Below are 15,300 nucleotides of genomic sequence, written 5' to 3'. Positions count from 1 at the left end.
ATCAATATTCCAACTTAAAGAGTAGAGTTTCTTGTAGTTCTCATTTCAGTGGATTGTTGGAGGGCTCATTCTTAGAAATTGGATAAAATATAATCTAATGATTTTAATTTCAATTTCAATTTTTTTCTGTTCTATATATAATATTTTTAACATCCAACAAGATAAAGATTATGTCGTATAACGTAATCAATATACATAACAATTAATTTTATAAATCGCCGGATATATTAAACATATTGTAGAACATAACGTCCTGTGAGTTTAAAAAAACAATTGATGCATGTTGATTATTGTAGAATCTCTAACTTGTCGAATGATTAAAAATATTGTAGATTTTTTTTTAAATATGAGATCACTATATTATATTTTATCCAATTTTGATAAATGAGACTTCACTCAAATAAGGAATATAAGGAACTTAAATTTATAGTTATAATATTAACTCTGTAGCTCTGTTCTAAAAGTCGGTGATTAATCACGATTAATCACCGATTAATCCCTGTTCCGTAGCTCGCCGAACTGATTAAATCTCCGATTAATCACCGATCAATCCGATTAATCCCTGATCAATTTAATTAATTCCCGATTAATCCTTGTTCCGTAACTTCACCGATTAAGTTACTAATGATATCGATTTAAACAAAACTAAAAGTTAAAATGAAATATTATTATGATAAGGCATGCCAGCCCCGCAGTCCTGCATCGCACACGGAATCAAAATACCAGTGTAAAGTCAACCGAGGAGGTTAAACAATAAACAGACCTCAGGGATGATTTGAATCACATTTTAAATTATAGCCCATGGGTGGTGAATGACTGAATGGTGATTTGAATCCCGTTCAAAATTAAATTTTATTTAAAATTTTGTATTTAATTAAATACTATGTTTGAATGAAAAGTAAACTAAAATTTTCAAAAAAATACATTAAAAATTAATTTAAAATCTAGAAAGAAATACAAATATAGAAAAATCTAAAATAACATATCAGATAATTTGAAATCTAAAATTTGAATGAAATGCATATTCTGAAATACTTCTTGTTGTAATTCAAGCAAACAAGACAGGTCTCCATCGTTGCTGTTATATCGAACGTTGTGCTCCCTTGACTCCCCATGCTTCTTCTGCCAAAATTCATCACACCATTTGGCCTGTTAAATCACATGAACCACACGAACAGCAACTAGACTAATTATGTATTTAACGTTTAATTGATGGTCACGTTGTAATTTTAGCTGCGTGTTTGGAATTCCAGTTAGAAGCTGGGTCCTTGGTATTTCCCTGACGTGATTTATGTTATGCGTCAATTCAAAGGCAGTCAATATAACACGCACATGGAAATTATGTTATTTGTGCCAGTAGCTGACGTCCTTTTCACATACACAGATATGAATTGTGTGTGAAGTGAGTGGCAATACACGCTACATGTGACTCTCCTCTATATTTGGACCTAATCTCTTCCCATACCCATTCTCCTCCACCTTGGTCCTTACCCACTCTTCTAGTATTGTCCGCCATTCACATTATTCACCTTTCTCTGATCCGGGTCATCCGTTTCACTTTCACACAAGTCTGGTCTGTGACGTGTTAATTTTTCAGACCAAAGTTTTTGAACAGAGCAAGAATGCTATTTGGCAGATCTAATTTCACCATTCCATCAGGGTCGAGAACAGATTATTATTGACACAAGCTCTAGAATTGATTGAAATTATTGTTCCCGTTCCTTTTTTATATGTCTTGTTTAAAATAAGAAAAATATGCAATTTTGAAAAGTATTACTCCCTCCATCCCAAATTAGATGACCCCGTTGACTTTGGGCACACAGTTTAAGGTTCATTGACCGCATAGCTACATGACTTATTTTTAAAATTTTATTTTTGCAAATAAATATTTAAATATGAAATTTTTATTTACAAAAGAAAAAATAAAAAAATAAATTTCGGAAGTAGACAGTCAATGCACCTAAAGTTACGTGCCCAAAGTCAACGGGGTCATCTAATTTGGGATGGAGGTAGTATTAGTTTAATATTTTAATCCTATAATTGTTATAAATTAAATTATGGGTATGTGTATAGTAGTCAAATGTGGATATAGTATTTCAATGAATTTTAGAAGAATATTAAAATGTTGTTGTAAAAAGAGCAAAAACAAAGAAAATTATTTTGAGAGAGTTTTTTTTTTCTCCAAAGGAACATGTAAAAGAAAGCAGATATAGTATCGAAATCGTGAGACGTTATATTCCAATCAGTATAGGGAGTTTGGATAGCGTGTAAGGATGAGAATCATGAGAATCGATAATAAAAATGAGGGTCTGAGTGTGAGAAAGAGCATCCTTTGTGATGTGTAATGGATGGCTTGACTCATGGATAGAACTGAGATTCTCATTTCATATAACATAATTGTTAATCCAAATACCAAGTATAAGTTTGAGGTCCAATTTTCATTAAACATAATCGTTGATCATGAACCTAACCGACCCTTAGTAGTTGGATTTAGGTGTATATTGTAACTTTTGAAAATGTACAACTTTTAATCTTAGACTCTTTTTTTTAAAAATCTCTCGATCTTTTCTTCTTTTCCTAGCCGTTGTCGAAGGCTTTCAACGATTTTCACCAGTAAAAAAAATTCAAATCATTTATTTTCTTTAATTTGTTCTTTCTTTTCTTCAACATATTACTCATTTCTAAATAAGAATTTTATCTTCATATATCATATCTTGTGTTTGATAAAATATATTCTGAATGAATTTTGTTTATTCTTTATCTCTAAGAATTTGATCTGTCTCTGTGATTTAATATCTATGACATTAGATCCGTCATATGTTCAAGAGTTTGATTCAGTAATAAAAATTTGTATGAAATTATAATTACAAAAGATAGCTCAAATCGGCTGCGATGAAACTAATACATCTACCTATATCAACTGCAATAAGTCGTTTGATTGTATTTCCATAAAAGACTAGTTTAATAAGCGAAATGATTTGTTTTATTTTTGTTCGACTCGATTATTTTTTAGATGTCATATGACTTTTTACCATTGAATTAATTATGTTTTTCAGATTTTTTTGAAACTACAATCAATATGACGGCTTAACGATAATTTTAATTAAGAACGATCAAATAACCGAACGCAACTGTAAAATATAAGTACCTCTCAATAAGTTCGATAAATATGTGAATAATGTTATGTATCCTTAAATTTTGTTCTAATTCTTTTTCCAAAAAACGTGACAGACACATAAATGATTTTAATAAAATAATTTATATGTATATAAGATATCCTACCGCGTGAAACCAATCATAAAATGTCAACTAAAATTTGAAAAATATTTGAGAATAAATTTTTGAATACCTGATATATTCTACCGGTATTGAGATTTGCCGGTATTGAGATGTGAGGAGATGCGCACCGATATTTTTCTAGTACGTTCATCACATAGACACATACGCATATTTTGACCCACTTTCCAAATAAAAAACTAATTATAAAAAATCTGTAACAGTCACATAAATTGTGTCACAAAAAGAAAGATCCTCTTATTATTCCCCTCATCTCCTCTACTACACAGCTTTCCAATTTTCTCCGAATCCAATTCCCCTAACCTATACATACAATCTCCCTGTCTCTACACTTTCTATTACCTTCCCTTTTAGATCTAACCTTTTCTCTATGCTTTCTTTTTCTTTCCCCATCTTTTTCTAACAACTATCATGACCGACGTCGCCGGCGATCACCGCCGTCCGGCACCGCCGCAGCAGCGTTCCGGCTGCTGCAATCCGGTGAAAAAGCCAGGCCCTGTGTCGATGGAACACGTGTTATCTGCATTGGGAGAGACGAAAGAGGAGAGAGAGGGGAGGATTAGGAGCTTGTTTAATTTCTTCGACGGTGCCAATGGCGGTTATTTGGATTACGCGCAGATCGAGGCGGGATTATCGGCGCTGCAAATACCGGCGGAGTATAAGTATGCTAAGGATTTACTTAGGGTTTGCGATGCGAATCGGGATGGGAGAGTGGATTATTATGAGTTCAGGAAGTATATGGATGATAAAGAGCTGGAGCTTTATCGGATTTTCCAGGCGATTGATGTCGAACATAATGGATGTATTTTGCCCGAGGAGCTGTGGGATGCTCTTGTTAAGGCTGGTATAAATTTTACTCTCCTTGGTTTGTTATGTGATTTGGTGATGTTTTTATTTGATGTGAGTTACTGCTGTTAGGTTTTGTAATTTGCGGTAGTTATTTATGGATAATGTAGTGGATAAGTAGTGTGTTCGTTGTCTTGCTAATCAGAACATACTGGGAAAAAAATGAGTTGTTCGTTCTAGTGGTTTGCCTAGTAGAATTAAATTGTGTGGTTGATTTCTTGGGCCACATGTGGAGGAAGAAACGGCAAGTTATGATTTTAAAATCTTTGAATAACAATGTAGTCATGGTGATTTTATAAATTTGGGCGAACATCGTAGTTGCGACATTTAGTGCTATGTGTAATAGATCTGCTTTGCCCAATGTTGAGGACATAATTAATCAATCATTTTTGTTTGATATTATTAAATATAACGGTTTCTTAATTGAAGTTTAAATATCCTATTTATTAGTCTCCGCAAGATACATTACTTGTAGTGAGTGTAAAAGGAAAAATGTGTTGTCATTTTACCGCCTGTCAGTCCTATAGAAGCAGATTGTCATGTGAAGCTATAAAGTAGGACATTATGATTCTGTTACTCCTTAATTGGATCTTGTGATGTTCTCTCATGAATTGTACTCATCATAATTCGAGTAATCTAAATCACAAGAGAAAAAGTAATCAATCAATTTTTGAATCACTGAAGTGTTGATATGACAATTCTGTCTAACTACGGGTCAGTGTAGAGTTACTTTTTCAGCTTTACATTCTTAGACTTATTTGAGAAAATTTACTTAAAATCATATTTTTATGCGACTGCTCAAGATTGAAAAATCTAGCTTTGGGCCATTCGAGATCCTCTTATTTCTGAGTTGAGGTCATGTAATTTTACATTGTTCGTTGTAGATAAAAATTGGTGTTTGGATTAACAATGTTGTTGTGTGGAACGGGAACCTCATTTCCTCTTGGCGGGTAAATCATTCCTTCCACACCCAAACTTTGGGATAACCATTCTCATTCCTGATTCTCATTCCCATCAACCATCCAAACACCCTCTTATTGTATCCTGCAGGGTCCAGTTTTTTCTTTCTGCAGACCTTTCCTCAACTCCTAAAGTAAAGAGACTCTTTCCACAGACACACCCTACTTTTACAATACAAAAAATTGCAATTTAAAAGGTGAGAGTGTAATTCAGAACATTAATGTATTACGCCCTGCTGTGAAGTGTGAGCTTTCAAAAGCTAATACACTAAACTAAACTAACATATAAACTCTTTGATCCCGAGCAGTCCAGCACCCGCAATACCATAACCCACCGCTGACTACTGAATATTTTAGTTCTACAATAAATCCAAGTTCATATCCCTGGAGCTAATACACCACATTTCTTATTGCGTAAGCCATTTATTGTCTACCTTCCTGACAGTTCATTGTAGGGAAACCTCTGCATGGAATTTTCCAAATTTCTTATTTCTTAATTTTTTAATAGATTCTTCGATCAAGCCTCTTTTCCTCCCCGATCTCTAAATTCCTAATGCTTTTCATACATCGCTAACAGTCTATTCCTCATGCCGAAAGGGTAAAAGAGAGAGCATGGAAGTCATGAAGGGAGAGAATTCCAGTAGTTCTGGTAAATGGAAGGTCTAAATACGTAACTACAGAAGTCTATTTTTCAGACTGCAAATTTTATTGTACTTTGATAGTAAATCACATCTAGGTTGCTTGTTATACAGATCGGACTGGAAAGCTGTGGTGCCTTTGCGAAAAGAAATTGCTCTGCACTTAAATTCCTTTCATTGCCATTTTTCACATGTTATTGTCCAAAGGAGAGTATCCCTCCTAAACACAAATAAATTTTTAAGTTACAATGAAAACTTTTTCTCGTACTACTTACCTTGGTTGTTTCATCTTGACAACTTCTTTTATATTTTGGGGGTATAGATTCTTATCAATATTTGTAACTTTTGCACTAATATATTAACTCTGCTACTTGTGGACTTGCTTGCCTTTTTTATTGTTCATTGTTATTGTTATGTGTAATGCTCTTTTTGCTGATATATAGTTGCAATAACTTGCATTTTTTTATTTTTTATTTTGATTTTCTAGCGGCTTTATCGTTTATATTTCTTCTATAAATTTCATCATCAAATCATGTTTTAGCAGTCATCCTCTTTTATTAGTTGTCTTCGTCTTATAAGCCATTGCAGTTTTTCTTTTGCAGGTATAGAAATGGATGATGAAGAACTAGCTCGATTTGTGGAGCATGTCGACAAAGATAATAATGGAATAATCACTTTTGAGGAGTGGAGAGATTTTCTTCTTCTCTACCCACATGAAGCAACTATAGAAAACATCTATGAGTATTGGGAAAGAGTTTATCTTGTTGACATTGGAGAACAAGCTGTCATTCCTGATGGCATCAGCAAGCATGTCCATGCGAGCAAGTATTTGATTGCTGGTGGAGTTGCCGGAGCTGCTTCTCGTACTGCAACTGCTCCGCTGGATCGTCTCAAGGTTGTACTACAAGTTCAGACTAGTCGTGCGTCTATCCTTTCTGCTGTTAGAAATATATGGAAGGAAGGTGGTCTTTTGGGATTTTTCCGAGGAAATGGGTTAAACGTTGTGAAGGTTGCACCTGAGAGTGCTATCAAATTTTACACTTATGAACTTTTAAAAAATTTCATAGGTGATATCAATGGGGAAGCTAAAGGTGACATTGGGACTTCCGGGAGGCTTGTTGCTGGTGGTTTGGCTGGTGCGGTGGCACAAACTGCCATCTATCCTATGGATCTTGTAAAAACACGGTTACAGACTCATGCTTGTGAGAGTGGAAAGGTCCCAAGCTTGGGAAAGCTATCGAGAGACATATTGGTGCATGAAGGACCTCGAGCATTCTACAGAGGGATAGTACCATCTCTGCTTGGGATCATCCCTTATGCTGGAATCGACTTAGCCGCTTATGAGACCTTGAAAGATATGTCTAAAACATATCTCGCAAATGATGGTATGAACAGTCATACCTCATGTGTCCATATTAATGATTGTGTTCTCAAAATCTTATCCAATATATGTCACAATTGTTGGCTATTAAATTTTTCTATCTTTTGTAGACCCTGGCCCTCTTGTGCAACTGGGTTGTGGGACAATTTCGGGAGCACTGGGAGCAACATGTGTTTACCCCTTGCAAGTTGTCAGGACAAGGTAATATCAGTTGATGTTATCAGTATACAGCCTCCTGTAAGCTTGAAAAAATGCTGAACTTTTATGTCTGATATCTCGTCAATTGTTTGGACATCGCAGAATGCAGGCTCAGCATTCTAGTTCAACTACAGCGTACTCTGGAATGTCGGATGTATTTAGGAGAACTTTCCAGCATGAGGGTTTAAGAGGTTTCTACAAAGGACTTTTCCCGAATCTTCTCAAAGTTGTACCAGCAGCTAGTATTACATATCTGGTTTACGAAACTATGAAAAAAAGCCTTGATCTTGATTGATTTTAGGTGCTCTCATTTATGAGTGCTGCCACACATTCAAAGGTATAAACTGGTAATGGTGGTGATTGATGATCATGACGAAGAATATGAATAAAGAAACAGCTAATCAATAGGTGATGCCATTGTTTGATTATACGATGATAGATGTAACTTTCTTTAGGATCCTGTGGTTCAGCAGGAGATTTTTTCTGGTATTTGCCTGACGATACTAAGGATAGAACATGTTTCAAGGTCTATCTGTTGAGAAATGTAAGATGTACTTATAAATCTGCGACTAAATTGCTTCTAAATCGAGAATAGAGAGGTGCAGAAATTGCCGATGTTTTATGATGAGTACAAATCTGCGACTAAATTGCTTCTAAATCGAGAATAGAGAGGTGCAGAAATTGCCGATGTTTTATGATGAAAGACGCTCTTTTGACGACTGACAACACATTTTTCTTGTAATGAGATGTATGCGTTTCGTGAGACTTCTGTTTATCTATGTGATGACGATTAAGTTCCAGCCGGAGCAATTTTTTTCCTCATATGAAAACGCTTCAGATATAGTGAACACAACAGTTTGTTCTGGTTACTTTTCTTCATTTTACTACCTCCGGCTCCGTGTAAGCGAGGTCTGTTGTCAAAGAAACAAATTGATTGATTTTTATTTTTTTTCTAAGCGAATGAAAAACGGATCAATTTCTGCCAAAATTTGTTTACATTGGCAAGTGACAACATATTGAGGCTAAAGGTCAGAAGTTAACTTTTATATCATTATTATTAATGATGTCACACTTATGTACTTGCTTTTAGTAAAGGCCAACTTCAAATACAGCTGCATGATAAACATGATAAAATTTGAGAGAGAACATTATTCTCTGTGTTAGTCAGATATCAGATTTAACTCAGAATTGAATAAAAGAGATGATTATAATCTAATCTCATAAAATTGTGATCATTTCAAGAAAACAAAGAAATTATTTAAGATTTATAATCTCCGAGTCATAATTTCTCATCCTACTACATCAATTCTCTTTTCGGGATTCATCAATATTGAAGCAATTCTTTTTTTTTTCTTGAGATCCATCGATACTAAATCAAATCGGAGACCCTTCTAATACCAGTTCCACTTTTGGAAGGCCCTTGTATCACCATGATGAATCTCATGGAGGGTTTGGTCCTGGCTCAGGATGAACAAGCTCCAAGGCAAGGGGCCTTTTGGTTCTGGGGATGGAGATTTAGTCATATCTCCAACTAATACGGAAGACCAACAAAACAGGGCTATTTCTATAACTTAACCTTCTTCCAGGCACTTGCAAAAGTTACCGAGTGCATTGCTCTTAATACAATCCAAATTTTACGTTGTAGTAACTTACTAGTTTTCTCAAACAGAACAAAATGATGTATAGCTAGATACTGGTGTCGACATATGTAATGGAATATATTTGTTGTACAAATGACATACTGTATGATGAAATGTAAATGGCGGTGGCAAAATTTACAAGATTTTAGCTCAGCAAAAAAGTAAACACATCTCTTAAAGTTATGATGCCTTCCACATGTTTGTTACCAGAATTTATGACTATAACGCGCCGCACCACTGCAACACCAAGGAAATGGACCAGATGACAACATCAAATAGTTTTCAAATGCTCATACATATATAAATATATGGGCCTATGGCCGAACCAAGTATCTTCACATACCAGGATCTGACAGAAGCTCCATCACTTTATGTAAGGAATCAGAGGGCTCACAAAGCTGAAATCTATTGACTGCTCCCCCATCCACCAGCGCAAGAGCCTGAATTCGGGTTAAAGACTGAGGATTAAGACCAATAGAAAGAAATAGAGAAAACATGAAAGAAACTACGAAAGCACGAATGTGACATTTGATGACCACACAATTTGACGAACTCTCTCTAATCCAAATAAAAGACAATATAGTACATCTGACATTTCAACAATAAAATGGAAGTCCCTGTTTAATGCGATGAAAAAGTTTACAAACATAATATAAATTGATCAATCAGGCCTCACTTCAGCTATTGTCCTCTGATCCAGCTGAATTTGTGCATGCACACTGCCGTTGGTCAATGAAGTGATATCGCTGATAAAAGAAATTAGATATGTCTTGTGAGCCTAGCATATTTAATTTATCTGTACTAATGCTTTAAAATGTAAATATTGATTACCTCCTAGCGAAAATATTTAAAAAGGCACCTTTGTCATCAACAATCGGTACAGCACTTATTTGTGCTGGTAAGGGAAAAGAGAAAAATCAATATTAATCTATAAAAATGAATAATACATCATACTTTCTGGAGATAAAAATGTTATATAAGTGCATAAATTTGGTAACAAAGGAATACGATTTCCAATGCTTCATACTAATGAAGCAGTTATATTCACCAGTTATTAATAATAGATGGTGGAGCTCTATACTAGCTGATGCAGACCATTTTGTTGTGACTCAGATAATACCATGATGTTGTCCTATCGTAGATGAATAATAAAGAAAGAAAGAACAAATAGGAGGGAGTGAGGGAGGGGGGAGGTGGAGTTTCACTTGTTTTACGGTTTTCTTGTAGATATATGTTTCAGCAGTGAAGTCATGTTGCTCAAATAGAATGAAACTGAGTGTGCACCTTCTATAAACAAATGAAGTGCATAACCAAGAAGTTCACTGGGACATAGTGTTAACAGCCGAGGACCACTTGAATCTCCATCTATTCTCCAGGTACCTAGCCTAAGGCTACCAATTGATTGTTGAAGGAGTGGCAGATATTCAGGTGGGTGTCCCAGGTGCATGCATATATCTAATTATTTACCATATAATAAAAAGTTTTCATTAGAAGGCATTCACTCCAGGTGAAGAGTCATAAAATAGCAGGACAAAACCCACGTTTCAATATTCCAGCAAGGCATGCTATATGTAAGAGCTTTGGACATGATCCATCTTCCATGGTATCCAGGATTGGAACTGCAGATATCCTATATTCCACGATTCTACGAGCAAGATCTTGGAGGGACTCATCAGGGCCAGCCTATTATTACAAAGGAAGGGAAAACTGAGAAGATTTGATGAACATAGCTCTGGACATATTTTACCGTAAAATTGTATAGACACTACTAAATCTTAGAGCATGTCTGAGGGGATGTTATTTTTGGCTTCCTCACACGCATCACAGCTCCCATCTCGAAGTGCATGCGATAATCAGATGCAAAGATGGGGAAAAGAACATGTCATTTTCCAACTAATACAAAACACTTCCTATTAATCTGCCAAATGCATGAGGTAGATATACAACTTCTTGCTGGAGATGAAATACTATAGTTAATGTGTTTTATTTTCAAAATATAGGATGTGTGAATGATGAATATGCTTACTCCAATGGAGATGATTTTAAAATGCTGAAAATAATAAGAAAGTCACACCATAAAGGCATAAAGGACAAGTATAACTACTTGATGTCTGTCTGATAGAAAGAATGACATACTTGGATCAAAGATCTGTATGTTAATGATGAAGAACCTGCCCCTTCTCTACGAAATTCGAGTTTACCTTCTTTCAGAGCAGAAATTGTGCACATATTGAGCATTACATTTGTAAGAACTGCCCGGCTCTGATGAATCTGGAAAAAGTGGGAAGCAGATTTTTATATATTTCTAAGAGAACCTTCGAAAGTATCTCAAAAGTTTTATACTTAAATGTATAAATAAAGAATCCTAGAAAGTGTCAATGAAGATTATATTTCACATTGGTCTAGGTTACTCCGACTATTCGGTTTCAGCTGTCTTATCCATATCCGGAACATGAACACGACAAATATACTGCAGGAGATCCATTTAGTACACCTTTTCAGTACTAAAGTATATAATGTCCCAATACTCGTGTCCAAAATTAGGACAGGGTGTGTGATACGTGCAGTGTCCAGCACTCTGGTCCTGAGTCTGAGTTGCATAGATATTGGTTGATTAGATGTTAGAATTAAAAAAATATATACATGATCAACATTCCAGTTTTTCTGTGATTGCGCTAAACAGATATGGCGAGGCAGCTAAAGTATCCAGATACATACGTCATTCATCATACTGGTGGAATCACAAATTGGTTTGTTTTACTCTGTTCAGAGTATTTCACAGTACAGTAGATAAGACTGATAGCCAGGTTACTTTTTGCTAAATCATCACTAAAAGCTCCAAGAGTAAATATAAGATGTTTGCATAATAGGTAAGGAGAACAGATAAGGTAGTGCTGGGAACTAAGGATTCAAAATTAGATGAGGCATTTATATGAAGATCAATATAATTTATCAATTGAAAAATTAAGTTTGATTACTTATCAAGTGCATGCCTTCGCTTTTGGTGACAGGCACGAGTAAAACTTCATGAGTTCATGTTATAAGCCACTGAAGCATGAATAAAAACTCTTTTTTTCTTGGTAAAAAATGAAGTAGCTTCCTTGTAGAAATACCTTCAGCAAAACATAAATGAAGTCGGAAGCAGTTAGCATCCCTGAAATTCTTCTGCTTGGTGCATCCCAGAGAGGCAGAACAGCAAGGCCCTAAGTAAAAAAAGAAAAGAACAAAGGGGTGAATTCTGAGAATACATTTTGGGAAATCTAATTGCCCGAGCAAAATTATAATATTGACCATATCCTGAACATGAAACGGCATGTGAGCATGAACAACATTGACACACATTTTATATGTAAGGAGGTGATACTGATGCATACTTATTAAAACATAGGGGTTACTAATGTGTAAGTGTAACTTCTAGTTGTGCATTATATTTATATCTAAATACATACAGAATGCCCAAACATATTTAACCTTTCTGTACATGACAGAGAAGGCCTCTTCCACGTCCAGATTGACATCCAAAGCAATGACCTAAGTACCAAAATGTCGTAAAATAGTATTAAAAACAGCCTATGTGCTAAGAGAAAGAACGAGATTAAAAGAAGAAAAAGAAAGGAAGTGTTCAAACCTCGTTTGATTCAGGTAGCAGGTCATATGTTGTGTACGATGACATATGCATCGACAGATGAAGGCGAGTAGCATCCACGTCACTAGCTGGCAACGACAAAACTGGCCGTTGTTGTATAGCACCTGATGTTGAAGCCTGATCCGCATGGTAATTAATGAATAGTGTAAGTCAATGCTTGAGAAAGTGTCATGCAGTTTTTAATATGGAAGAGTGAGTGAAGTTATAAAGATTGGAACCGTGGTTATCTGTGTGGAAATGAAGACACAAAACCAACAGGCCAACCATTCATTAGCAACTATAACCCAAATTTCAAGCTGTGGACCGAGACACGCAGAGAGAGAGAGGGGGAGGGAGAGAGAGGTGGGGAGGGGGGAGGGAGGGAGAGCAAGCAAGAGTTACCATTGTCATAGGCTGTGGGACCTCATTCTCTATGACAATAGCCGGGCTAAAGGATTCTACAATTGGATTGACAAGCCCTTGTTCTGTTACCATAATACAATTGCTAATAGTTCCATATGCATTATCTTGACAACAACACAGTCGATCATCAACGCGCCACACATTGTCAACCAAGAATTTGAACTGAAACATATATAGAATGTCCGTAAATCTTCCTGATGCACTTCACCGGTTAACCAAAATTGGATAGGTAGGCACCTGTCTGAGCTTGTTAGTAATCAATCATAGTTTAGACCTATAACAACTGACCAAAATCTACAAAGAATAAATAATTACATACAGTGTAGTTTAACTTCAGTTTCTTTGGCTTGGATTCATGACCACAATCATGAGTGTACACTTACAATAAACATGTAAATATTAGTAGTGACTTTCTATGTTCACATAACAAAAGAAGTTAGTCTACAATTACCATGAAAAGACGCAAACTTTAGCATATTTGAGCATCAGAAGTATGAAGAGAAAACCAAAATCCTTTCACACGCGCTCACCTTAAAGTACCAAATCACACCCTATAATGTGTAGACGCTATTGTTATCTCAAATTGTTCAATTAATCAAATTTTTCCATAATGCTTGGGAAAGCATAATTCTTTCAACAAACATGCCTAAATTCTCATTGTCGTATATTTCCAGTTTTAACAACCATCTTATTTCCACAGTTTTTCTGGGAATCATGCCGTTGCGGTCACAAAAGATTGAACTGAAACCTTTGCAGAAACAGGGGTTTAAACCATTCCACATAACTATCAAATTGTATAAATAGCCACAGAACACACTAAAATCTGTATCAAGATCTCACCTAATTTTATCTACAAGGAGTAATTTAAACATATTAAACCTCATGCAAATTGATCATCTAATACAACACAATTTATAAATAGGAAAACCTGATGACGACCAGGAGGAAGATCACGAAATGCACTAAAAATGGTGGATGAACCACCCACTACCGCACTCATGGGCACTGCCTCACTCCACCTGAAATCATCAAAATTCAAATATTACTTAAATTATACACACAAATTTATAAAAACATATGAATAAGTAGAGAGAAAGATATGAATTTACATACATACCCGCTAAAAGAATCGTAGAGGAAGACTTGGGCACCTCCATAGCACCATAAGAACTGAATTTGAACCATCCTGGATGGAGATAGATTCTTCCCCAATTATTACACACTTAGTTCACTTGTGTTTATATATGCTTAGTGGTCTGTGTTTATATAATCCTAGTATTTTGTGTCTGGGAGACAGCTGACAGCTAGGTGTACTTTTAAATCTAGTGATTGGATGTACTCATCCAGGTGAAAGAACCTAGGATAATAAAGTACTGCAGGAGTGTCTGAGTTTGTAGTAATGCCTTGTTTGTTTCCGCTCAAGAGTAGCTCGTGATTCTATTATTAATAGTTATTTTACATTCTAAAATTTACAATTTAAATTAATAAAAAAATGTTAAGATTTCCTCGGGGTAAAGTTTGTTAATTTTCTTGATTTCATATTGATATTTTTGAGAGTAACAAACAGTTTTATAAGTACTACGCCAAACATGCCTCAACAAAGCTGTGAGGGCTGGTAATAAAAGCAAAACCTTGTTTCCCTTCTGCCGGCTGAATGCCCACCATTTCCGAGTGGCGTTTGGCTTTTTTGTTTTCTATTCCCCTCACTATATTTTTTCATTCTTTATATTAGGACGAGCATATTTTTTTTTTGACAAATGCAAGAAGATTTCATTAACTTGAATATAATACAGTCGGGACAAACCCCCCAACTGTCGATATAACCAGGTGGCAAAACAAATAGCATGCTAAAAACAATCAGATGATTTGTTTCCTGATCGTTTAATAGATAGAATTCAATAATTCTTGAAGCTAAGAAACGAAATCAAAGACATCCCAAGCGATCCAAATTGCACCAAAATCTCTGGAAACAGTAACATCGTAATTGACCATATCACATAAAAACTATTGATAGCCCAATGTTCAGAAACACCAATCGCATAAATCGAGATTGGAGAAATGGCACCACAGCTATCTACATGCCGGATACCAACTATAGACTTGCCGAAGGCACCCCAAGCTATCTACATGCCGGATACTAGCTATAGACATGCCGAAAGTGTAAACCCGTAAATGATGAACAATCTTTGATTGTGAAAGGTGAGCTCTTGCAATAATCACCACCGTCTCAGATTCGATACAGTTTTTATAGATCACCAAAAATATCATTAAACTCGTTTTCAACTGATCCAAC

General features: G+C 35.5%; 2 protein-coding genes across 6 annotated transcripts; one reads left to right on the top strand and one right to left on the bottom strand.

The window, feature by feature from the left end:
• The first annotated feature begins 3,506 nt into the window (after positions 1-3,506).
• On the top strand, positions 3,507-8,086 carry LOC108196918 (calcium-dependent mitochondrial ATP-magnesium/phosphate carrier protein 2). 3 transcript variants are annotated; one of them, XR_010285582.1, is made up of 5 exons: positions 3,507-4,141; positions 6,343-7,125; positions 7,232-7,322; positions 7,422-7,918; positions 7,992-8,086. XR_010285582.1 is itself a non-coding variant. In XM_017364408.2 (4 exons), the coding sequence occupies exons 1-4, from the start codon at positions 3,709-3,711 to the stop codon at positions 7,612-7,614; spliced, it is 1,500 nt and encodes a 499-aa protein (XP_017219897.1). In that variant the 5' UTR covers positions 3,507-3,708; the 3' UTR covers positions 7,615-7,947. The 3 variants fall into 3 exon arrangements, 2 of the variants coding, with proteins under 2 accessions (XP_017219897.1, XP_017219898.1); XM_017364408.2 differs by lacking the exon at positions 7,992-8,086 and having other exon boundaries at positions 7,422-7,947; XM_017364409.2 differs by lacking the exon at positions 7,992-8,086 and having other exon boundaries at positions 4,001-4,141; positions 6,329-7,125; positions 7,422-7,947.
• An 889-nt stretch (positions 8,087-8,975) lies between these two features.
• LOC108194091 (sucrose nonfermenting 4-like protein) lies at positions 8,976-14,441 on the bottom strand. 3 transcript variants are annotated; one of them, XM_017360993.2, is made up of 13 exons: positions 14,125-14,437; positions 13,936-14,026; positions 12,987-13,169; positions 12,588-12,722; positions 12,431-12,490; positions 12,073-12,162; positions 11,096-11,230; positions 10,501-10,642; positions 10,244-10,414; positions 9,791-9,854; positions 9,636-9,705; positions 9,303-9,399; positions 8,976-9,196 (listed from the first exon to the last, which is right to left on the bottom strand). In XM_017360993.2, exons 1-13 carry the CDS (start codon positions 14,190-14,192, stop codon positions 9,105-9,107), a joined length of 1,398 nt encoding a protein of 465 aa, XP_017216482.1. In that variant the 5' UTR covers positions 14,193-14,437; the 3' UTR covers positions 8,976-9,104. The 3 variants fall into 3 exon arrangements, with proteins under 3 accessions (XP_017216482.1, XP_063937300.1, XP_063937301.1); XM_064081230.1 differs by lacking the exon at positions 10,244-10,414 and having other exon boundaries at positions 14,125-14,441; XM_064081231.1 differs by lacking the exons at positions 10,244-10,414; positions 10,501-10,642 and having other exon boundaries at positions 11,161-11,230; positions 14,125-14,440.
• Positions 14,442-15,300: the final 859 nt, after the last annotated feature.

This window comes from Daucus carota, chromosome 7, assembly GCF_001625215.2.
Source record: "Daucus carota subsp. sativus chromosome 7, DH1 v3.0, whole genome shotgun sequence".
NCBI classification, from domain to species: domain Eukaryota; kingdom Viridiplantae; phylum Streptophyta; class Magnoliopsida; order Apiales; family Apiaceae; genus Daucus; species Daucus carota.
This window is presented reverse-complemented; position numbering and strand designations above follow the sequence as displayed.

Excerpts from the sequence above, each read along its gene's own strand:
- LOC108196918 (XM_017364408.2), top strand. The coding sequence starts at position 3,709 with ATGACCGACGTCGCCGGCGATCACCGCCGTCCGGCACCGCCGCAGCAG. Across the intron at positions 4,142-6,342 it reads GGATGCTCTTGTTAAGGCTG|GTATAGAAATGGATGATGAA; the intron begins GTATAAATTTTA and ends TTTCTTTTGCAG. Across the intron at positions 7,323-7,421 it reads TTGCAAGTTGTCAGGACAAG|AATGCAGGCTCAGCATTCTA; the intron begins GTAATATCAGTT and ends TGGACATCGCAG.
- LOC108194091 (XM_017360993.2), bottom strand. The coding sequence starts at position 14,192 with ATGGTTCAAATTCAGTTCTTATGGTGCTATGGAGGTGCCCAAGTCTTC. Across the intron at positions 10,643-11,095 it reads CATACAGATCTTTGATCCAA|GCTGGCCCTGATGAGTCCCT; the intron begins GTATGTCATTCT and ends TTGTAATAATAG. Across the intron at positions 9,855-10,243 it reads ACTTCATTTGTTTATAGAAG|CACAAATAAGTGCTGTACCG; the intron begins GTGCACACTCAG and ends TTCCCTTACCAG.